This window comes from Cnephaeus nilssonii (assembly GCF_951640355.1).
Source record: "Cnephaeus nilssonii genome assembly, chromosome: 3".
NCBI lineage: Eukaryota > Metazoa > Chordata > Mammalia > Chiroptera > Vespertilionidae > Cnephaeus > Cnephaeus nilssonii.
The window spans coordinates 56,935,372-56,959,820 of NC_137074.1; the positions used below are offsets into that span (position 1 = coordinate 56,935,372).

Genomic DNA, 24,449 nt, shown 5'->3' on the forward strand with positions numbered 1-24,449 from the left:
CCTTGATAGGTTAAAAATGATAACTGTAGACACCCCAAAAGTAGTAGAATAAAATGCTATATCTGTTTAACTAATTGTACCAAGGTAAAAAAATTTTCAAATAATGAAACAAGATGTACAGATAACAACTTAAATGGAGTCACATAAAACACTTAAACAATAAAAATAAAAAGATATCTACAACATAGCAGATACTCAAGAAATGCAGGTTGATAAATTAATATAATAGAGCATAGGACCCTCTCCTCAGCCAGGGCAGTAAATTTCTAAATTTCCAAAAATGGAATGAGTAGACTTGAGCAAATGAAATGGCCACCTTTGTTCTTGGTTAGAACATCTCAACACCATCTCAAGATGATAACTGTCTGTAATGTAATTTATAAATTTAATGCAACCCCAATTTTGACACTGATCATAAGTTATAAGTTAATACTAAAGTTCATAAAAAGGATAAAAACAGAGGAATAGTTAAGGAAACACTGAGGAGGAAGAGCTCAGTAGGGGGACTAGCCCTGACATTAAAATATATAACAAAGTCTCTGCAACAGATGAATAAACAGGTCAGTGGAACAGAAGTTCCAGAAACAGCCAAATGACATTAAAAAAAAAAAATGTAGTAAATGAAATAGTGGTATCTCAAGTACTGAGGCAATGCTAATCTTTTTAATAAAGTTAACTAATGAAACAAAGTGGAAGATCTACAGGAAGTGATTTAAATGGATTCACAGAATTGGTTTTTGGGACAACTGGATACCCATTCAGAAAAAAAAAGATTAAATTAGATCCATTCCTCAAACCATAGACAAGAATAAATTCCAAATTTACCAGAGATCTAAATATAAAAAGTATAAAAAGGCATGGCATGGATGATAACCTGGGTGTAGGGGGAAACTTTTAAAATATGACTGAAGTCCAGATGCTGTAAAGCGAAAGGTTGGTACATTTTACTACATAAAAATAAAAAATAAAAATTTGCGTAGGGAAAAAGGCCACCATAAGCAAGCTCAAAAGACAAATGACAAACTGGAAGGAAATATTCATAATTTATATCAGAGATAAAGGACCAATATTCCTAATTTATAAGGAATGTTTTTAAAACTTGAGAGGAAAAAGATGCCCCGCACTCTCTTCCGAACAAGTGAGGGTGGAAAGTCCCCAGAAAAGAGGGTTCTGAGGTACGTGGGGTCTCTGGGCAGCCCTGCTGTGCCAGTGCCGAGTGCCAGGCGGGAGGTCCGTGTCGCCCCCTCCTCACTCCCCTCCCCCCACGGCACCCCTCACCATCCTCACGGCAGAAGAGCGCCAGGAAGCCGGGCGGGCTGCCGGGCTCCTGGCTGACCTCAAGCTCCGGCCTCCCGATGTCTTCAGGCTCTGGAAGTCCTCCTGCAACTTGGTGTGCAAGTTCTTGGGGGGGGGGGGGGGGGGGGGGATGGGGCCCCAGAGCCCCAGGACTCTCACGCCAGCAGCGGGGGGCTGGTCGCAGCCCTCCTCAGCTCCATCTGCCCCCACTGCCGGCCTGCCCCACCCAACAGGCTAGTGCCTAGATGTTTCATTTTCATTTCTGTGAAAACTGCTTCTGCCTTCTGTTGCAATCTTGAGGTAACAAGCAACAAGCTGCCCCGGATTTATGTCACCAGTTTGGGACAGATGCTGCTGTCAGACAAATTCTGAGTCTAAATCCTGGGCTCTATCGTATCTCGGTGGAGTAACCTCCGTCAGTGGCATCTGTACAGTGGGCATCGCCATAACTCCTTCGTGATATTATTGTGAGGATTCAATGAGATAGAGTCTGTAGAGTGTCTAGCATATGTTTTAGAAATCAGCATTCTCTGGGCTCTAGGACCCTGCATGAGGCCTTCCCAGGGGGTCCTAAACTGAGGAAGTTGGGGCCACAGGAGCAGCAGGAGGTCCTGTCCTCAGGGCACCCGGTGGTTCTGCCCCACGGAGATCAACAGCTCCTGCCCTTCTATGTATGGCAGTGCCAGAGCCACCACTCTACACTGGAGGCAGCTGTGGTGGCCCGGATGTCCAGCACCTGGGCCAACCAGCCCCCATGCCTCTTCATGCCGTTTGGCAAGCAGGTGAAGGTGGCTGCTCAGTGCTTGATGTTCATTGGGAATACACCCTGGGCCAGCCGGCAGCCTCCGCCCTTCTTCAAGCACAGGTCCGGGTTGCAGGCACAGTGCTGGGCCAGGCATTGCGGGCTACTGCGCTCACTGTCAAAGGAGCTGCAGACGGTGCTGTGTGGGACACAGCTGGGAGGGCAGGCCCTGCAGTTCACCACCCTGCTCACCTGAGGGTCACTTGGCCCTGCTGTTCCCTCCCCTTCCTGCCAGAGCCCTCTTCCAGTCCTTGGGCAGCTGGAGAGCTCTGTGTTAGAGACTAGAAGTGGCATATCTTTCCCCATTCCTGCCCCTTTCAGTCATCTCAGTCTCTCACAGAGGCATCTCTTCCGCCCTCCGCAGCTTTTTGTCTGAGCCATTTTGTATAAATTATTTTTATTTTACTATTATTCCTTGCTTTGTCAGGAGCAGGTGCCAGGTCCTCTGGGATGGGGGAACTGAACTCTTCCTCCTCTCTCAGCACTGCCACCCACCTCTGGAGGCTTGGCCCAACAGAGAATCAGGTGGGTGAGACTTGGACCACCAGGAACCCTTTCTTGTCCTGCTTTTTGTTTGTTTTTGTTTTGTTGTGTGTGTGTGTGTGTGTGTGTGTGTGTGTGTGTTGTTTTTGTGGGCTGGGTTTTTTTGTTTGTTTGGTTGGTTGGTTGGTTGGTTGGTTGGTTAGTTGGTTGGTTTTTTGCTCTGGAACATCATTGCCTTACTGTTAGTTGAGAGTGAGGGCAGGACATTGACTGCCCAGAATGTGAAGGTCTGGGAGAAGCCAGAGGAAAGTTGGAGAGAGCTGGGCCTCAGGCATTGGGCATGCACCTCAAAAAACTCTGCTCCCTGGTTAAAAAAAAAAATCTATATTAGTTCCCCTTTATCCTGGGCATCCCATTCCTAACCCACCCCGCTTTCCCTCCCCACTCATCTTCAGAAAAACATACTGAGTCCTTTTCATACACACTAAGACGGGCTGGAATCAGGTCTAGCCTAACAAGACATTATTTAACTCCGCCAACATGTATTCAAAGCCCTTTATATGCCTGGCATTGTGTTAAGATTATAAAGATGAATTGGACACAGATCCCTTCTCTCTGGGGTAAGCCTGGAATCAAGGGGAAGGAAGCAAAAGAGCAGACTAATACACTTTTACCTGGTGTATCCTGGCAGAATACAGGTGGTGCACTCAAAGTAGGTAATTGAGGAGAGTTCAATGAAGGGATCACTTGGATGGGTGTGGGCAAAAAGTAAAGAGAAACCAGTAAGAAATGGTGAAACACCCCCAAACCGCTTTTCCTTACCATCTAGCCTAAAGGGGCAAGGAGGGGGCATGTACTGAGACTGGGAAGAGCCATACCTATAGGAGCGAGACATTGCAAGAGAACCATGGATTTTGGGAAACAGCAAGGGGAGTGAGTCCCCCAACCACTCTCTTCCATGAACCTCCAATCTCTTGCTGGTACCTCCCTTTGCCAAACCCAGTCAATCATCAGAGGGCATGAGAATGGGGTTGCTGCAGTACTTAGAAGTCAATGCTCAACATCATCACAAGAAAGCTGGGTAAGTGATTCTTGACATCACATCTGCATTATCAACTGATGGTTGTTGGGACCAATTCAATGAGAATCTCCCATGTGGGGTGCAGTAAGAAGGAAACTCTATTTAATGCAAAACAGCTCATTGTGATACAGCAGGGGTGTGAGGTGGCCCTTGGGTCAGGCCCCTCTCGAGCTAAATAGCTCTGCTCTTCTCCTCACTCATCTGCTTTGCTCTGTGCCAGTCTGCTCTGGCCTGTGCTGGTCTATCCCACTCCGCTCCAGTGAGACATCTTCTGAGTTTCAGCTCCAGACAGGGAAACACAGTTTCTGGTGGAAAGAGAAAGTGTGCTCTCAGGGTCAGAGGAAAGCAGACTTATATAGACTGAAGTCCCCGCCCCTGGTCCCTGATTGGCCTGTCCTCATGCAAATGAGGACTCCAAATCCTCACTGTTTGATTGTTTCAAAAGACATTGTCCTTATTGATCCGAGCCATTCCGATTGGTTAGTGAAGAAGCAGGTGGGGATATAGCTGCACAGCTCTGATTAGATGGGAAAAGCCTCAGTCTTATTGGTTGAAATAGGACTTCAGGAATTCCTTTATAAGGGCTGGCTGAGATGGCAGAAACACCATACAGGCAGGCAGTTCAGGGCAGAGGCAGATAATTCAGTGCAGGTTTTTCCCTGAAGTGCAGTTTACATGAGAGGTTCCTGTGTAAAAATGGCTGCCAGGATGCTTTGGTTTATTTATTTATTTGTTTTTAATTTGAGCCCAGTTAGCCACTAGCAGCTCTTTTTAGTGTATCTTCTTTCTCAGGATTCACAATGAGAAGGCTAAAAATGGCTAATTCCAATGTAACCCTGATATTTGGAGGCTAGTGATCTGAATCCATGCCAGCAAGCTCAGTGTACATTCTTGATAACCTATAATTAAGTCACTACCTCCTTCCCAGATACTGGTCTTGTAGAACCTGTTACTGTGAACAGTGCACTGCCCCGGAGGGAGGGTTATTAATGCTGGCACCAGACCAAACCATCAGATATGGCCTGAGACCCCCAACACCTGGGGGCCTTCTTGCAAGGCCCTCGAAAAGGACCAGAGAATAATCCACATTTGCGGGACAAAGGGAGATATAAAAAGAAGCCTCATGCATGTTTCTTTTTCTTTTTTTTTTTTTGAAACACCAGCAAGATTTATTCTACAATAAAGGAATAAAATTATAATGTTCCTTGTGGATAACTGATGGGAACACAGGCAAAGTGGTGTCCACTCCCAGCTCCCATTTCCTATGCATGTTTCTTCACTCATATTTGGAAGGCTATTCCCTGAGTCCGCCAGTGTATTAAACAGTGACTGTCCATCCTCTTCTTTGAAGTGTCGCTTGGTTTATTTGGTCTTCTGCAACAACAACATTTATTTATATATATATATATATATATATATATATATATATATATATATATATATATAAACTAGAAGCCCATTGCACAGATTTGTGCACCGATGGGGTCCCTTAGCCTGGACTGTGGAGATTGGGCCAAAACTGGCTCTCCGACATCCCCTTAGGGGTCCTGGATTGCGAGAGGATGGTTCTCAGGTGACACACCCCGGAATCAGGCTCCCTACTCTCTAGTTCCGGAGGTGTCACCTGAGAACCACAGCTGCCAAGTGACCACAGTTTGGCAGCTCCTGCGTTGAGCCTCTGCCCCCTGGTGGTCAGTGCATGTCATAGCTACCGGTTGGCTGGTCGAACGGTAGGCTGGTCGGCCAGTCATTTAGGCTTTTATATATATAGATTATTAGGAACACAGGGAATTATGTGATTCATAATTTGGAGACAAGATTGAATGAAAGTTTCTGCAGTAGTGGCATTTGAGACCTTAAATGATGAGTAGGAGATTCGTAAAAGAAGAATGAGGTGGAGGGGCATTCTAGAGAGAGAATGCATAGAGCAAAGGCCATAATAATAAATGTATGGACTATGATTTGGAAAAGCTGGTGGTCTGGTGTGACTAGACTATAGGAGCTTGGTGAGGAGGAAGGGACATGAGCTAAGCAAAGTAGAATGAGAAACCCCTGATGGCCATGCTGGGGAGTTTCTAGGCCAGTGGCCCTCAAAAATGTGGACTGAAGACCACCACCAGCAGTAACAGCAGTTGAAACTTGTTAGAAATGCACATTCATGGCCCCAACTTCACACCTACTGGGTCAGAAACTCTGGGGATGGGTCTTAGCAATCTGCATTTTATTGAGCCCTCCAATGATTCTGACACAAGATCAAGTTTCACAAGCACTGCTCTGGGCATTAGAGAATCACTAATGGTATATCATCAGAGGAGTGATGAGATCAGAGCTATTTTTCTCAGAAGGTAGTTTGCAGTAGGAGGAGGAAGAGAGATGGGGACAGAGAAAGTTTTATGTGGGTAATCATTCTGGTAAGAGAACTATGAAAATACCAATGGGGTAGTAAGATTTGAAGTGAAGGAGAGGCAGGACTAGTGATGATGAACATGTAGGACAAGAGGGAGAAGCCAAAGGTGCCATTAAGACTATATATCAATGTACTATTACTGTAATATATTTTATATTGTCTGTTTTCCCAGGAACTAAAACAAAGGTTCCTCCTCTATAAAATCACCATTTCCGCAGTCCTTTTCGACTCCCATGCTAAGCAAATAAAGCTGTAGAGTGACCTGCTGTGTCTTTTCAAAGCTCCGTGAGAAGCAGTGGTTGGAATGATAACCCATGGCATTGTACTGTATCACATCTTAGTTGGCCTCACTTCCCTTTTTGTTTGTCCTTCCTTCACTGATCTGGGTTGGCACCTCCCAAACAAGTTGCTAACATCTTGATTTTTGCCTAAGGCTCTGTTTTGGAGGACTCAGAACCCAACCAATAGAAAAGAAAATGGTACCCAACTCCCATTTGGCAATCAAAGCAAAACCAGTACTACACCCCAAGATAAATGTAAGAAGTAGCACAAAGGTTTGATTTTTCTGCTAATGATTGCTTTGATGACACCTGTGATGTTGTGATTTATAATAGGAAATATGTATTTGGTATCTGTCCCAGTTTGTGGCACAGAACTCCTAAGATCCTTGGAATTTCCCAAAAGCTGAAAGCCCATAAAGATGTATTTTATGTTAATGAAGTGACTTATTATAACGAGGTTGTTATGGAATTGGCGTGTAAGAAGACAGTTGGACACTCGGAGGTTCAGGAAAAGCCTTTATTCAAAGCAGTGCTGCTGGTTCAGGGGACTCAAAGATCCAGATCCTGAACAACTTAGACAATGAGATTTTCTCCTTATATATTTTAGTTTCTTTGTTTCCTAACTACCAAGTTTCTGTAGTGGACTCGCCAAGCCCCCCTCGAGTCAGTTAGAATAGTTTAGATTATTTCTAATGCCCATCCTGGATGGTGCCAGTGACCTCCCTCTAGTTAAGCTGTTAATCTGGTTTATGGCCCCTTATAAATTGGAAGTATTTAGGTAAATAGGTCTTGCAATACCAGATAATTAAGGAAGGGGCAGTGACTTCAGGAATGTGCATTAGGGACACTGATTAACTAGGTACAGAGTCCGGCTGCTAGTCTCCTACATTCTTTCACACATGGAGTTAACTATCGGCTAGCAAAGGTGTGCAGAAGGCAGATTACTGGAACAAATTCAGATTGCTAGCCCACAAAAATGTCTTATGCTCCCCATCAAGGTGACTAAAAATAGGGTTTGGTTACCAGAGGAGCCAACCACATGATTAGAGGGTTGGAACTTTCAGTCCCACTCCTGACATCTGGGGAGGAGAGAGGAGCTGGAAATGAAGTTAAATCACCAATGGTTGATGATTTAATCAACTGTCTATGTAATAAAGCTTCCAAAAGGACAGGGTTCAGAGAGCTTCTCGGTTGGTGATCAAGTGAAGGTGCTGGTAGAATGGAATGTTCAGAGGGCATGGAAGTCCATGCTCTTTCCTTCATACCTTGCCCTGTGCAACTCTTCCATCTGGTCGGTTGTTTCTGAGTTTTATCCTTTTGTAATACACAGATAATCTAGGGAGTAAATTGGTTTCCTGAATTCTGGGAGTCACTCTAGCAAATTAGTTGAATCCAAGGGGTAGTTGGTGTGGGAAGAAGGAGAAAAGAGATGAAACTGCAGCCTACTCTTACCTTTGTGTTAAGGAGGAAAAATATTAAGAAATGTGATTTTTCACAGCTGAAAATGACAGCAATGAAGTCAAAGTACTTTTGTTGTGCACTGTATGTGTTGTAGGAAACCACCAGAATCTCAACCTAAGGAAAAAGAAAAAAGGAGTAGGGAAAGAACACAGACCATCTGTTCCTAATATGTAACTTTATTTGAAGCAGATACAGCTGATAATTCCTCACACAGAGCAAAAGCAACAATCTAAAGCTCGCCAACCACTCACACCATTAAAATGCCAATGCATACACTACATTGTAATCAAGGATCTAGACCTAAGCAGGAACCAAACTTTTGGTTTTTTGAAGCAAATTTAGCTAAAAGTTTAATAGATACAAAATAACTACTCACAATGGTTAAGACTTTAATGAATAATCAAAAATTAAATGTATCATCTAATATTTTTAAAGGCCTATCATTTAGTTTAAGCTTCCTCAACTCTCTAGATAAAGGAAAAGATTCTGGGTTTTTAAGTTCTTCAAATAGGACTTCTTTGGAGGAAATGTGCTGTGAGCAATGTGTAGGAATGCATTTTTTGAGAGAAGCCCAGAATAACAGGAACTCCTCAGTCACTCCATGGAGAAGTCCCCCTATGGGAGGCAGTATAGCTCTGGGGTGTAGAAGCCTTGCAGCCAAACTATCTCCTTCAAATCCCAGCACTTCTACTTATTAACTATGTGACCTTTGTCAAGGTATCCTTTCTTTTAATCAGTTTTCTCAGTTATAAAATAGGGATACTAATAGTATCAATCACACAGATATAAAGATCTTATAAAGGGGACAAAGTAAGTCCACAATAAATATTAACTATTACCCTCTAACCAAAAATGTGTGTGTGTGTGTGTGTGTGTGTGTGTGTGTGTCTCTTTAGGAAAAGAAAAAGACATCTTGTTCATCATTTTCAGAGAGAGGCTGGGATGTGATAAGCAGATAAGAAATTCAGTTTTCCAAATCAGTGGTGAAGACTTCAGAAATGGCTTCTTACTCCTGCCTCTGCTAAAGATTTAGGGAGTATATATATCCCTCTGCTGGGGTATTAGCATCCTGAATCAGGCAGCAAAAATATATTATGCACCAACTGTATATACCAGGCTCTATGTCATGAAAAATAATAGCCTTATACTATTTATTAGCAAAGGTTGCCCAATTTTTGCTCCTGGCCATTTTACTGGCCACCAGGGAGGGAAATGTGTCTTAATTTTCCTTTACCAAAGCCTCTCCCCTCACCCATTCACACTAGGATTTTACCTTTGGGGTACTTAAAGGGCCAACCAACCAACCAACCAACCAACAAAAACTAAAGGACCACCCAGAGAAGGTAATTTAAAAAGGATCAATTGGCAGCCAATATTTCAACTGAAGAGCACAAAGATGATTTCAGACCCACAGTACTCCATTCCCCCCAACAATGACGCAAGAATGAGGCACAAGACCTCTGTAGCAAAAATCACATACTGGTAGATCTTTGGGGCTTTTATCTTCCATAAAAAGTGACAATCCAGAAATGAGAGACTACCAGATTCTTACTCTTACGTGAATCTCCTTGAGATGAGTATTTTTAAAGGTTGTTTCTACATTAAGATTTACATTGGTATTTACTCTGCCTTTTCAACTGTGTCTTTGGAACGCTTGGCTCAAATATCCTTCCAGCAGTCTTCTTACTCAATTCCTTTATCTTTCAGCTCCTTCTTGATGCGTTTCAGATAATCAGGATCAGGATAGCCATAGCTGCAAAAGGAAAAGCCTCTTAGTTTCACACATGGTTTTAAAGATTCTGTACAGCAGGTCCCTGGCATTAACATTGTGTTGCAAACATTAACAAGCAATCCTGGAGGCGGATGAATTATAATCACTTGTAAGTGTGCAGATGCGAATCATTCAGCTAGTGAGTGAGCCTAGCTGTCTGTCTAGGATCTGCCTCCCAGCAAGACTTTTCATTTTCAGTTTGTGGTAAGTAGTGACTCTAATAAAGTTATACTTCCTCTACTATAAATATATAAAAAATAAATATATAAAATGTATTAAAAACATGTTACATATAAAAATATAGTATAGTATATATTTTTATTATATATGTGGTATATGCTACAGGAGAATTTTCAAAAATCTCAGGACCCATCTGAATATTAAGGATCAGAGATATTCTATCTGAATTTTACTGAGAACAATTGGGTTGCCTACAATACAACTTTCACAACATTAAATAAGAGCTTTTCTAGAGTACTATTAGCCAAGTAAATTAAGGATCTCTATGGACTGATGGGAGGAGAGGGTAGAAGGATGATCTTAAAAGAAAGCAAAGTAAATAACATTCCTAGGATCTACCCTTCAGATAAACAGGAAACCACAAATCAAGTCATCTCAGATATCATTGATCTTGGATTCTGAAGACCCTTGCCTTTTTATGAAAAATTTAATAACTGTATAATAACTGTATCATACAGTTAGAAGGTTATGGGAACTGATCGTTCTGCCTTTAAGATTAACATCTCTCAAAAGACAGTATCCAGCCCTAACTGGTTTGGCTCAGTGGATAGCACGTCAGCCTATGGACTGAAAGATTCCAGGTTCGATTACGGTCAAGGGCATGTACCTTGGTTGCAGGCACATCCCCAGTAGGAGGCGTGCAAGAGGCAACTGATTGATGTTTCTCTCTCATCTATGTTTCTAGCTCTCTATCCCTCTCCCTTCCTCTCAGTAAAATATCAATAAAATATATATTTTTAAAAAAAGACTGTATTCAATCCCACTGCTATAAATAGTCCCTTACAGCCATATGCTCAAATTGCCATAGCTTACAACCTCTAAATTCTGTTTAGCAATCATTGTATTTCAGAACTTCTCACTTTGCTGGTCCCCCACTCCTGGAGGTTTTGTGGTGGATATCATTCCATGTAATGACGTCTGACGCTCCTGTAACTCGAGAATCCCCCACTGTGAAAATTAGCTTTTGGTCAAAGGCCTTTTGAAGCAGTGTCAAAACTTCCTTTCCTTCCTCATTAGCAGGCAAGAATGCAGTTCGGTGTGTTCCAGAATATGGCATTCCTGGGTGTGGGTGCTCTTTCTGTGTGAAGACAAAACAATGTCACACTCAGGAGTCTAAATTTTACTATAGAGGATAGATGTGTTCATTTGCAGATAGAGTAAGTAAAAACAAAAACAAAGTATAGAAATTTTGCTCATATTCCCAATAATTCATATTTCTCCTCTTTCCCTAAATTCATGCTGGGAATACCATCCACCCTAACATATAATCACCACCCACCCTTCCTCCCCCTTAACAGACACAAAAGGTAAGTTCTAAGCTAACACTTAACTTCATCACTACTTAAAGCCTTAGAAACATGACCATAGAAATAAGTCCCTGGGAAACCCACTAATTGGCAACAGCAGTCTCTTTGGCACTGGTAATCCTAGCACAGTGGAAAGAAACACAGGGATCTCAGAAACACTTACTGTTTGTATGCCTCCTCTCATATCATATTTAATCACGATGGAGCCACAGGTTTCATAACCTGGAAGTGAATCTCTTACGTAATCGACAGACATCGTTCCCTCTGGCTGATTCCCTTTTAGGACACCATAAACAGTCTGGCACACAGGACAGACTGGCTTATATGTCATGTATTTGTTGATACAAGGGGTGCAGAATTCGTGCTTGCACTTTGGTAGCACTAGCTTGTTAGCAATGGGCTCCAAACAGATGATACAGATATCCTCTTCCTTGTTCATTCCTGATGCCCCAGAACTGGCAGAGGGCTGGGATGTTGGTAAAAATGTTTCTGAATCATTACTATCAACGTCCATGGGTGTTTCACGATCCTTATTCGATTTCTCTCCAGCTAATGGGGACATGCCCCCTGTCTGTAAGACATATTGTTTTGCCTTTGCTATGTGATTTGGCAATCCAAAAAAAGTAACTGATTCTTGATTTACCACAAAGTCTACACCTGGATGTCTTTTTCTAAGGTTATCAGCAAACTTGATCCCATAGAAGTCCTTTCTCTCCTTGCCCAAAGGTTTCAGTGAAACAACTTCTCTCATCAGCTGACAAGAAACATGCTGATAGGCATCAATGAAACTTGCATAAGCATGCACAGACAGATCTAACTCCTTGTCCTTAGGTTCAAATAGAATGCTGGTTTTATGACCTTTCCCCAAAATCTTACTTTGAGTGTTGTACTTTTTTTCTATCTCTGGTATCTCCTGGGATAATTCAGCTTCTAAAAACTTATAGTGAGCCGTGTCAACCTCAATCCCATTCACCATGCACGTGGGAGTCAATATTTTCACAGGTACCTTGATACGACTTTCAGAGATTTGAGGGACAAGAAAATGTGATAGTCCCTGCTTGATTTTATTTGCCTGCTTCTTGTCTGCTAATGCAACATATTCCTGCTCCATATTTCCTATGCTTTTCTGAAATTCACTGGTAAAAGTCTCTTCGGCTGCTCTGAGGTCACCAGATTGACTTGAGGTGAAGTATAAAGAGACTACATTCGGAGAACTCTCCTGGCTTTTTATTTTTACACCAAATCTTTTCTCTATCGAGTTCATTTTTTCAGGGTAGGTATATTTGAAGTATTCAAATAAAGGCAAGGGAACTTGGCAACAACTGCTTTTTCCTTCTGACTTCGTTCTTGGTTCAGAGGGAGAAACGTAGCTGTCCTGGTCCTGCTGATGGAGTGGCTCCCTCTCTGTTGTCAAAGGGGCCGATTCCTGTTTCTGCTCACTTTTTAGGAGTTGCTCACTCAAGAAGTCATGTATTTTTTCAATATCTCTGAAGTCACCACACACCTTCTCAATTCCATCGTAGCCCTCCATTTTTTTGACATTGGGGCAGAGAGTGGTTATGTGTTCCCTCTGCTCTTTAGAGAACAGGTGACAGTTCAGGTCAGCTGTGACAGTAAGGAAGATCTGAAAATTTAAAAGGAACAAATGAAATCTTTCAGACATCCAGGCCTACAGTCTCTTCTAAGGAGAATGTCTAAAGACTAGAGAAATAACTACTATGTCCTCCCTTAGAAGATTTGTTATTTCAAATCCTTTTCACAGAGGATGGAGCACACTATAGCCCAGAGAGAGGCTTCAGCCCTGTCTGCACATTAGAACCACCTGGGAAGTTAAAAGGGGGGGGGGGGGGGGGGAGCCAAGACCTATGCACATCTCCAGAGATTCTGATGTAAATGTAGAGCCTGGACATGAGCATATTTTAAAGGCTCTGTGGACAAGCAATCTGGATTTGCCACTATCTGTTTGATGGAGGGAAGGCACTTTGTCTTTTCAAGCAAGCTGCTGTGGTTCTCACAAAAGAGTCTGTAAGCCAGGAAGGGACCCATAAATCTGAGGAGGATGTTTTTTCCTCTGTGTTTTCTAGTCTTCAATCCCCCTCCTTTTTTTTTTTTAACAAAACACCTAAGTGCATGCAATGTTGCTGAGTCCTCTAAACCTGAGCCTTTAGTAGCTCAAGTATAAGGCAAGCACAACAAATTAGGCTAAAAAAAATATAGGCAAATTAAATGGAATAAAAAAAGATTTCTAATGTTTTTTCCCCCCCTCAAGGTCTTTTGCACATGCTATTTCCTCTGCATATAACATCCACTTTTTGGATCTTCCTTCAAAATGTTTACTGAATCCAGCCACTTCTTACACCTTGATTAGAACCACCCAAAGTCCAAGCCATTCTCATCTTGCACTTGGCCTACAGCAACTCCTCCTAATTGGGCTCTGACCTTCCACTCTAGCCCCTTTCTAAAATCAGTTATCCATGCAGCAGCCAAAGTGATCCTTTAGAGACATAAACCAGATCACTCCACTCCCCTGGCTCAAAACCATCTGATGAATCCCCTAACATTTAAGTGAAAATCCAAAGTCCTTACTTTCATCCCCAAAAACCTGACTTCTGGTTATCTCTTCAAGTTCCTCTCATATCACTCTCTCCCTTGCTCACTGCCCTCTAGCCCACTGACCTCCTTTCTTGAAGTTTTGGGGCTCAGGATGTAAGCTCCCATCTTGCCTTTGCTCTTGTGTTCCCCTCAACTTAGAACATTCTTTCCCCCAATATCCACTGAGCTAGCTCCCTTACTTCATGCATGTCTCTACTCAGATGTTACCTCATTCAAGAGGTTTTTCCAGATAGCCCAAAGTAGTGGTCTTGTCACTGTCATTTACCCTGCTTTATTCTTCTTCCTAGCGCTTATCACTGTCAGACATCTATAATAATAAAAGGGTAATATGCAAATTGACCAAACGACCAAACAGCAGACCACCTGGACGACCTTCTGGATGACCACACTATGACACGCACCAGTGCCAGGCCAGCCAAGGTGGGTGTGATGTGATTGGTCTGGGGGCCCCACCATCACCCCATGATCACCCCGCAGGGGGAGGCCCAGGTGAGGCAATCAATTTGGGAGGTAGAAGGGGCTCTGTGATCGCCCCAAAGAGGGAGGCCCGGGCTACCCTCTGTACAGCGATTGATCGTAGAGCCCCGGCTGGGTGAGCGATAGCCCCAAAGAGGGAGGCCCAGGCTACCTGGCTGGCAGCACTGCAGTGGGTGGGCAGGGCCTCCCTCTGCAGGGCGATCCATCTGGGGGCCCTGCGATCTGGGGGCCCCACAGAGGGAGGCCCAGGCCACTAGCCAGCGACGCTGTGGCGGGTGTGCAGGGCCAGCCAGCAATCTCCCCATAGAAGAAGGCCTAGGCCAGCCAAGCAATCGCATCCCACGCCTGTCGCTCGCAGAGGGAGGCGACTGGTGGCAGGGGAGGGAGGAGGCAGCACCGCACAGATGTCTAGCTGTGGCAGCAGCAGGGGTGGGGCCAGCTGCCAGCAGCCAGGGGAAGGAAAGCCCCGATAGGCCCTGATCACTGGCTAGGCCTAGGGACACTACCCAAGGGGTCCCAGATTGCGAGAGGGCGCAGGCCGGGCTGAGGGACACCCTCCCCCCTACATGAATTTCGTGCACCAGGCCTCTAGTTTTATTATAAATCTACTAGAGGCCTAGTGTGTGAAATTTGAGCACAGGTAGGGTCCCCAGGGCTGGCCGGTGATCAGGGCTGATCCAGGCCTTCCGGCTGCTTCCTGGGGCCTTTGTTTGTTCCACACTGCCCCCTGGTGGCCAGCGCACATCATAGCAGGCAGTCGAACCCCCAAGGGGACAATCTGCATATTAGCCTTTTATTATATAGGAGGACTTGTTTACTATTAGGATCTGTATCCCTCACTAGAATTTGTGCACGGGTGGGGTCCCTTTGCCTGGCCTGTGATCAGGGCCGATCTGCGGGGCAATTGGGGGTGGGGCGGGCCCTGCTGGCACCTGCCTTGGCTGGTCTGGGGCCTGAGGGCTGGGGGGCAGCTCCTGTGTTGAGCGTTAGCCCCCTGATGGTCAGTGCGCATCATAGAGACTGTTCGTTCTACTGTTCAGTCAATCTGCATATTAGGCTTTTATTATATAGGAGGAGGATTTGTTTACTATCAGGATCTGTATCCCTCACTAGAATGTAAGGTCCCTGAGGGCAGGGTCTGCTATGTAGCTGGCTGTGTCCCCAGCTTCTGTGACAGTGCCTGGCACACAGTAGGCAGTTGCTATTGATTTGTCAAATGATTCTTGGCATGGCTAGCTCCTTCTCATTCAAGTCACAGGCCAAATGTCACCTCAGACTTTGTCTCTGACTCCTGGTCAGAAGTAGCAAGACCTCCTTCCCCTTCCTCACCCTGGCACATATTACTGTGTAAAATTTGGTCTTATTTGGTTTACTTGCTTATTGTCCTTTTATGTAGTGTTCCCCCTCCCCCCCCCCTGCAGGGACTTATTGTCCTCTGGGTCCCAGTACCTGAAACACTGCCTGGCTCATAGTAAGTCCTCAGCCAATGGTTGTGAGACAATAATGAAATATATGGTGACTGGAGAGGAAGTTGCAAATACACACCTACCTCCTTTCAATACTCACCTTTTGGACACAGGAATCCACAGAATTAGGAATATGTTCTTCATTTGGATGCTTCTCACCAGACCTTGCCCCTTCTTGTGAGTGTGTGTGCACTGGAGACATTCCATTCTTCTCTACTGAATTTTCAGTGGGTTCCAGGGAAATAGTCACAATTTTGTCGTCAACCAGAATTTGATGCTCTTCTTTTTCCAACACTCCCTTCTTAGCTTCAGTGGAGACATTAAACACACACATACACAAAAACAAGGGAGTGATTTCAAATAATCCTCTATTCAGGCCTCTGTACCCTGCCCAAGCACCCTCCCAGTGAGGGCTGCTCCTGGCATGCTGGGAGGGTGTTTATGTTAGGGAATGTGAGGGAACTATTCAAAACTCTCACATGGGCAGCTTCCATTTTCTTGCACAAATGAAAGCTCAAGGATAATAAAACATCGACAACTCGTGACAAGTCATGTCTCTGAAACTGTCTCGGTTTCCTTTTTCAATCAGATGGGATAATACTCATGGAAAGATTGGAAAAAACAACCACACAGGGACTGAGATGGCAGTCGGCAGTGCAGACTCAGAATTCTGTAAATATACATGTGCGGACTGACCCGTATAGAAAAAGGCTGGAAGAAATAGACCAAAATGTTCACATTGCTTATCTCCAGGTGTTGTTCTTTATTCTTTTTTTCTCTCTCTTTTCCATGGCGGGCATCTATTATTTTTGTAATCCTCATAAATAAACCAATGGAACAATTATTTAAAACATACAAGTGGAATATCTAAAATAGCCAGGAGCGACAGGCCTCTGGGGGACGGGAAGGTGTTGGAGCAGAGAAAGAGGAGTCAGGGCCAGGATGCTGGAAGGTGCCCGCGGTAAGGTGCAGGCAGGCCAGATCAGCGCCCGGGCACCTCTGGGCTCTGCCCTCGTGGGGGCTGCGTCTCTTGGCGGGAAGAGACCCCAGGTCCTGTCTCCCTCCCCCCCACCTCCCCCAGGCGGTGCCAAGCTTTCTCCCGCCCTTTTCCCTAATCGGCTGGCTCTGGGTCTGCCTGGAATCCCGTGAGGCTGGACCCCAGGGTCGGCCTTTGCCCCCCACCCCCACCCCCACCCCCACCCCGGCCCCAGGCCTGCCGCTCACCTGCCCTTTCCAAGAACTCCACCCGGAAGGCGCCGGAGCCCAGGCTGCGGACGTTGCACTCCCCGCCGCCCGACCGCCGGCTCTGGAAGTAGCTTTCCAGCTTCCGAGTTAAGTTCAGGCCGGGCTCGGACACCCGCACCAGCAGCGGGGAGGGCGGGCTGGGGTTCGAGGCCATGGCTGCGGACGGGCGTCGGGCTGCGCGGCGGCTCCGGACGGTGCTCGGCCTGGACTGAGGGGGGGGGGGGGTGCGTCCCGCCCCCGCGCCGCCGCCCCGCCGCCCCGCCGCCCGGCGGCAAAGTTTCAGTTTCGCTTTCCCCGAAGTCGCTCCCGGTTCCCCGCACCGCCGCTCCGCTCCTCACCCTGCAGCCTCCTCTCCCGCGGCCCTCCGCAGTGAGTAGGTTCCGTCCCGCGTCCCCCGGGGCGGTGGGCGACCGGGCGGTGGGCACCGACGGCCGGCGTCCCCTCCTGCGGGCTCGGGCTCGGGCTCGGGCGGCGAGCGGGCGGGGGGCAGAGTGGGGGCGGGGGGGGGGGGCCGCCCCTGGGAGGGGGAGACGGTCAGGTGCTGAAGTCAAAGGAAGTTTCTCCTGAGCTCGTGATGCCTCCCAACTCTTCCTGTTGTTAGCATTACTGTTATACGCAGCTAGCCTGTCATTCCCGTTCTGGACTCAGATTAAAACCTGCATTTTTAAAAAATTGGAAGTGGTTCGCTTGCGTTATGACGTAGCTCCAGTTACCTCCCTCCAACTTGGTCCTTGAGACGGACTCTCCTGGTTTCCCGTCCTCTTCCCTGGACTTGACCAGCACTGTGAACCGGGGGCAGCCCCGTGCACTGGAGAATGAAGATGAGCATGCTCTCGGGCCAGTAACGGGAGGTGCACTTGTGAAGCAGATCTCTTGAAGGCCTCGAAGAGGACATTTGAGGCAAAATCTTAGAGAGAGAGGTGGGGGTGGGGGAATGGGGGGGTGCACCTGAGGCACAGAGAGCACTGGGGCCTTGGGGGAGAGGAGATGGGTGAGGGACCTGATGGAGGAAGGGGCTAGATCAGTGCTGTCCGTACAAATACAATGGAACCAAAGATCTGGTTTTAATTTTTAAAATGTTATGAGCCATATTTTATAAACAAGTGAAATCAATTTTAATGATGTTATTTAACTCAGTAGATCATAAATGTAATCATATCTATCCTAAATTAATCATTCAGCATGTGACCCATGTTAAAAACGTTTTTAAATTTTATCTTTAATTGTTGAAAGTTATACAGATGTACCCATTTTTTTCCTCACTGAACCACTCTAGCCCGTCCCCCTCCTCCCCACCAGGCCTTCACCACACCATTGTCAGTTCCATGTCTCTATGTCTCTGGATCTGTTTTGTTCATGTTTATTTTGTCCTTTAGATTCTACATATGAGTGAGGTGATGTGATACTTGTCTTTATCTGACTGGCTTATTGGATGTTTTACATTCTTTCTGTCATTCCGAGTCTTTGTGATTCAGTGTTTATCTCACACTTACGTCACATCTCAGGTGGGACTAGCCACACTTCAGGAGCTCAAGAGCTGCGTGTGGCTAATGGTCCACACTGGACAGACAACACGGGTCTGGACAGTGAAAGGCATGAATATCAGTGGGAAGAACCGGAAGGGTTGTCAGATGTGCATTTTGGAAAGATGGTGTTGACAACCATGTGGAGGACACATGTCCAAGCAGGGATGAATGAAGGCAGAGAAGCCAGAGATAAAGTTTTTTGCACATGGCTGGTAAGACTGGAAATGGGTCAGTCTTTATGGAAAGCAATTTGGCAGTACTATCAGAATTACAACTGCATAGACTTTATGATTCTGCAGTTCGGGGTAGGAGGGAGCCTTTCACACTTCTAAATTTGAACCAGGAAACATAACATCTATTCAAACAATAAAATGTAAAATTAAGTACATTTAAATTTTTAAAGAGAATGTGTTGACATAGCTCAGGCAAGAGGCCCTGAGGCCCTGAAGTGAAGTGGTCAGTGGGTAAGAAGGATAGGAGCGTTAAGTGACTTAGGTGTTTAGACCTAATTGATAGGTTGTTTAAGGGACAAAAGAGAAGATTCTAGATTTCTGACTTGAGTGGATAAATGGTATTATCATTGATTGAACTGTGGCATCTAGGAGAGAAAGCATGGACTTTGGAGGGAGTCGGGTGAGGATAGGAAGGTGAATCCAGGCCAAAGCCCTGTAAAGGTAAAGTGAAAGGTAACAAAAGAACCAAGTGAAGATGGTTCACTTCTGCTAAGAAAGCAGAGTTTTGGGACACAATGAAATATAGAAGAGAGTCTGTTGAGGTTAACCTCATGGAGGACACTGATGAGCGGAGTACTGGGGGTGAGGCAGGAACCCACTACAGTGGGCTGAGCAGGCAATTGGCTAGAGGAGAGTCCGTTTCTTCATGTTCCCGTGCAGAGAAAAGAACTCCGTAGGAACCAGTGATGGAAAGTTGGGAAGGCTTTTGTTGCTATTGGTGTTATTATTAAAATTGAAGAGACTGTATTATGGGCAGTATGCTCCTTGTTCCTGATTTCTTTGGAGATATATACGCACACACACACATCCCTACGCCTTTAAAGCCTGACCTAAAGGAAAAAAACAAACAAACAAGAGTAACACCATAGGAAGCAAAAGCCCCAGCCAGACTTCCTTCTTTTCTGAAAACAGCAGTGCCCTCTGGAGGCAAAAATGCATCTTGTCCTGGGACTTGAGGATTGGACTGAACTTGCTGTTTTTCCTGACATGGAAGAATAATAGTGCTCTGATGCTGCAGATAGCTACACAAAATTTTTCCTATTGCAAAGGCATTACAAATCATTTCAGAGGCCTGTTGCCAACGCTGGACAACAAGTGTAGGCAACTGTGTCATTAAGCATTTTCATTTCCACCTATTAGATAGAAAATCATTAAAATAGCTTTTTCAGAGTTTCTGATTTTTATCCAGATATTCCCCTTATTAGATCAAGAATTTATCACAAATTCAGTACACATACCCTTGACAGCAAAACTACAACCCTTTCTTCAAACACTCTCCAGGGCTCTGCATGTTCACGCAGAAGGCTGGTTTTTTCCTCATTGTTTTTTGTGAAAGCTGTGCTTAGTCTTACCACTTGGTATCATTCTCCTCTTCTAATTGTAAAAACCTGTTCCACCCTTCAAGGTCTTGTTCTAGTCTCACCTTCTCCATAAAGCTCTCCCTGCTGTAGCCCGTATGTCTCTTTCCCTTTTCTGAACTGCCTTTATAGTTTCAATTGGAACCTCATGGCAAAGGATAGAAGGTAAACAGTAACTATGGCAGCAAAACAATAGTGCTTTTTCACTGGTAAAACTATAACCTACTAATGACCAGAAATCATCCTGTTTAGTTTTCCTATGGTGCGTTCTTACCAAATTCCCTAAGACTCTGGTCAGTGCTTATTGCATCCTTTGTATTCATTCCTAGAAGTGGACCATCATATTTGGGAACAGCAGTCTATGCTTGGAAAAGCAAAACAGGGTACAAACATTGGAAGACCCCCAAGGTCCTAGAGGATGGAGTTTTCTAAGGTAAAAGTACTTATATATAAACATATGTAAATCATGAACTTTGATCAGCACATGAATAGTTCCTCCCATAATAGCAAGAAATCTGGGTCTTCATTTTGGTATTAATAGCCTAATTAAAGTTTCTCCTTGTACCATGTGAGACAAAGGGAATCCAGAATATGCTAATCTAATCAACAGCGGCAGCCTGAGGATGGATGATTTGTAAAAGTGGGACCTTAAAGTCATTTTGATTCTGTATACCCATTTCAGCGATTCTGCTTTTGCTGGATGGGGCGAGTGGGGAGGAGGATTATGGAGAAAGAATAAAAACAAAGAAATTGAGAAAAGACACCTTATTTTTTCAACCGTAAAATTCTACATTCAGGCTTGTGTCATGAAATAAGCAATTGAAAGTGGGCCCTTACTGGTAGATGGGAAGGTGTAGCTGATGAGGCTCGTGTCCCCATGTCCTCTGTTCTGTCTGGAAAAACCCACAAGCCTTTGGAAATTGGAGGCCTATCTGAAAGTTTGGGTAATTTGGGCTGTGACCTTTGGACCTTTTTATGTGTTAATCTCTAACCCTTCATCTTATCCTGAATTAGAAGTGCATTGATTGGCCTCTAGGAAGTGGGGTAGGATCAGTGTTTGCTAGAATATTTAGTATTTCAGGCACACAGATTAAACAAATTGACAAACCTGTAGGTGTTCCCCTTCCCCTCAAACCCAGGGCTTTTAGCAGAGTATCGGTTGCTTTGTGATTTTTAGGCTATATCTGTTACAGTAATCTGTAGTCATTCGGCTTCAATTTTTTTAAAACCACTCTCATTTTTTCACAGGATGCTGGAGCAGCAGCTTACAATGAGAAATCAGGTATGATCGCCTCACTCTCAGACTTGTTTCAGAAAGTCTTTACTCATATCTATCCTCAGTGGAAAAAGGGGAATGCGGAAGGAGACTTTCTTCCCTGCAAGTGTTCAGGTGTGTAATTGTAGGACCTGTGGCAACCCGGACCGTGCCTCAGATGGGGGACTGCTTCAGGGGCAGTGCGCATCAGCAGACACCTTCTCTTAGGGCTCCCATTGATCCCTTTCTTTGCACATCTTATCTGCCACATACAGTAACGTAAGACTCTTCTGACCACAGCCCTAGAAATGGATCAGAAGAGGTGACCAACTGATCGTCCCTTGCTCAATAAGGGTTGTAAGAGCCAAATGGAATCTGCCTAGTCCTAAGGGTGGCCCACTTGAGATTTTCTACCAAAGTGCAGGCCAATTGAATCTGGCTACTGCATGCTACTTCTTCTATTTATTTATTTATCTTTTTATTTTTTTAAATTGTTGACAGTAATACAGGTGTCCTCTTTTTGCCCCCCTCCACCACCCAGCCCCCGCCCCACCCCACACTGTTGTCTGTGTCCATGGGTTATGCATATATGCATGCTGCTGCTTTTAGATAATTGAGGCTGTCAGAGGTCTTTCTAGGTAGCTGAGATGAGAAATATAGTTGAAGTAAAACATAATTAATTACCACATTTTACCTATTTTAGGACACACAGTTTTTCACATCTGTTAAATGAAACTACTCTATCAACCAGTAATGTGCCATGTTTTAATTGGCATTGTTTTTCCTTACTCAGTGGCATTCAATAATGATGTCTTAGATTCCATGAAATGCCGTCACAGGTTAGGTTCTCAAAGAAGCAGAAACTGAGATGGAGTTAGGAATGCAAAAGGTTCAGAGAAAGGAAAAGAGATGAAACCGGATTGGGCAGGTGGAGCCATCAGACTGCAGCCTGAGATTTCCCTTTAGGGGAGTCCCACATTGGACATAAGTGGCCTTGATCAGCCACTGATGGGGGGCCATCCTAAGAATAGTGTGACCCTGGCTGGAAAGCTAAGCTGGACCCTGAGGGGCTAACAACTGGAGGCTGTCAGCTAACCGTATTCCCTCCTTCATAACCACATTGAATGGGGATCTGAACAGCACATCCTTCGCTCATTTCCTTCCCTGTTCTGTCTTACTTTCCCACTCTGCCCTCTCTCATCTCACGCCCCTGGTATTTTCTAGGATCAGCTCCCACATAAACTTAGGTTCAAATCCTTATCTCAGAGTCTGCTTCTACTAGTAAGAGAGCCCAGACTAAGGCACTAAGACTAAGCAAACAAGTTACCAATAAAGCCTCCACTTATTTTTGACTCATAATTAAATCCTTTCCAATATTTGTGCCTTAAGTGTGGTTCTTCCCAAACTCACCATTTTAATGCAGACTTAAAAATTCATGAGCTCCCATAGTTTTCTCACCACCATCATTGTATCATGGTAGTGTAACTACCACTTATGGAGTATTTACTGTATGCCAGACACACAAGACTAAGTACTTTATGGATGATTTACCATTGAAAACTCTTGGACATTCTTGGTCTAATTACATATCTAGGTGAGAAAGAGAATCAGGAAGAGGGGTAGAGGAAGTTCATCTCTCTTTTGTATATGGGACACTTAGTTTTCTGATGTGAAGTGGAATTACATTCTTTTCAAAGGAACTCCTATCCGTTTCTTGATTTTTTTTTTTAATCTCTCCTTTTCCAGAGACTGACATTCTTGGAGAAAACTATAGTTGGCAAATACCCATTAATCACAATGACTTCAAAATTTTAAAAAATAATGAGAGTCTGCTGTGTGAAGTCCTCCGGAATAAATTTGGCTGTGTCTCTACCCTGGTCTCTCCAGCCCGGGAAAGTAACAGTGAGTCTCAGCAAGTCTTCAGAAAAAGGCTGACTCCGGGACTAGAGCTATCTGTCTGGAAGGATGATCTCACCAGACATGCTGTTGATGTTGTGGTGAATGCAGCCAATGAAGAACTTCAACATGGAGGAGGCCTGGCGCAGGCCCTGGTGAAAGCTGGCGGCCAACAAATCCAAGAGGAGAGTAATATGTATATTTTCAAACATGGTAAAATACCAACTGGTGAGATAGCTATCACAGGAGCAGGGAAACTTCCCTGCAAATTCATTATCCATGCCGTTGGGCCTCGGTGGGCGGAGAGGGATGCAGAGAGATGTAAAGCTGATCTGCAAAAAGCCATAATAAGTATTCTGAATCATGTCACCTTTGGCTATTCATCCCCTGAGACAGTAGCAATTCCAGCCCTGAGCTCTGGGATTTTCCAGTTCCCTCTGGATTTGTGTACACGGATCATTGTGAAAACTATCGAGCTTTATTTCCAAGGGAGGCAACTGGCCAGTAATTTAAAAGAAATTCATCTGGTAAGCAATGAGGACCCCACTGTTGCTGCCTTTAAAACTGCCTCAGAAGTCATTCTAGGGAGTAACGAGCTGGGGTCCTCAGTGAGTCAGGGAGCCATCCTTCCTTTCAATACGATGGTTGTGAACCGCGTGACTCTCCAGATTGTCCAAGACCGCATTGAACTGCAGCAGGTAAGTCTTTGTTCCTGTATTCTTGCACTGCCAAAGGGGATCCCGGAACTGTTTATTACCTATCAAGTATGTTTTGAGTATAAACTATTTCAAACACTGTTTAATCTTGTTAAGGTTAAGAGTATGGACTTTAGGGACAGACCATCTGGATTTGAATACTAGCTGTGCCATTTACTAGCAGGGTAACATGAATCTAGTTACTTTATCTTTTGATCCTCAATTTCCTCACCTGAAAAATGAGGATAATAATAAGACTTATATCTTAGAATTGGAATTAATACACATAAAATGCTTAGAATAAATTTTGACACATGACAAGTATTTATAACTATTATTGCTATTATTCTTAGGCACCATGAGGAAATAAAACAATCATTGATTCTAAGGAACTTAAGATCTGTTATACTCTTTTTATGTTTAAAAAATTCTCTATTTGAAAAATCTCATTGGAAGACAAACCATCTGAACATTTCTGAAGCAACCTACCAATAGTAAACAATGTATTCATTAATACAGTGAATTCATAATATTTAAGAGTATGTCAGTTTGTGAC

At 44.4% G+C, this 24,449-nt stretch overlaps 3 protein-coding genes across 8 annotated transcripts in view; 1 reads left to right on the forward strand and 2 right to left on the reverse strand.

The window, feature by feature from the left end:
* The window catches only part of PARP15 (poly(ADP-ribose) polymerase family member 15), a 46,152-nt gene extending 44,664 nt beyond the window's left edge, over positions 1–1,488 (reverse strand). For both annotated transcript variants that reach the window (XM_079762131.1, XM_079762130.1), the window contains exon 1: positions 1,279–1,488. In XM_079762131.1, the coding sequence (XP_079618257.1) occupies positions 1,279–1,281 (3 nt within the window). In that variant the 5' untranslated portion in view covers positions 1,282–1,488. The remainder of the gene's footprint in view (positions 1–1,278) is intronic.
* Positions 1,489–6,925: 5,437 nt separating this feature from the next.
* Positions 6,926–17,099, reverse strand: DTX3L (deltex E3 ubiquitin ligase 3L). Its single transcript, XM_079765746.1, has 5 exons — positions 16,910–17,099; positions 15,786–15,991; positions 11,293–12,753; positions 10,683–10,900; positions 6,926–9,564 (listed from the first exon to the last, which is right to left on the reverse strand). Exons 1-5 carry the CDS (start codon positions 17,082–17,084, stop codon positions 9,495–9,497), a joined length of 2,130 nt encoding a protein of 709 aa, XP_079621872.1. The 5' UTR covers positions 17,085–17,099; the 3' UTR covers positions 6,926–9,494.
* A 55-nt stretch (positions 17,100–17,154) lies between these two features.
* The window catches only part of PARP9 (poly(ADP-ribose) polymerase family member 9), a 32,483-nt gene continuing 25,188 nt past the window's right edge, over positions 17,155–24,449 (forward strand). The window contains exons 1-4 of one of the 5 annotated variants that reach the window (XM_079765703.1): positions 17,155–17,299; positions 20,377–20,480; positions 21,296–21,437; positions 23,049–23,896. In XM_079765703.1, the coding sequence (XP_079621829.1) occupies positions 20,466–20,480; positions 21,296–21,437; positions 23,049–23,896 (1,005 nt within the window). In that variant the 5' untranslated portion in view covers positions 17,155–17,299; positions 20,377–20,465. Of the gene's footprint in view, positions 17,304–17,381; positions 17,851–18,518; positions 18,669–20,376; positions 20,481–21,295; positions 21,438–23,048; positions 23,897–24,449 lie in introns of those variants that run through there. The other 4 variants (XM_079765707.1, XM_079765704.1, XM_079765705.1 and 1 more) reach the window with 4 other exon arrangements.

Excerpts from the sequence above, each read along its gene's own strand:
- DTX3L (XM_079765746.1), bottom strand. The coding sequence starts at position 17,084 with ATGGCCTCGAACCCCAGCCCGCCCTCCCCGCTGCTGGTGCGGGTGTCC. Across the intron at positions 15,992-16,909 it reads GGAGTTCTTGGAAAGGGCAG|CTAAGAAGGGAGTGTTGGAA; the intron begins GTGAGCGGCAGG and ends TCTCCACTGAAG. Across the intron at positions 10,901-11,292 it reads TGAGAGGAGGCATACAAACA|AAAGAGCACCCACACCCAGG; the intron begins GTAAGTGTTTCT and ends GTCTTCACACAG.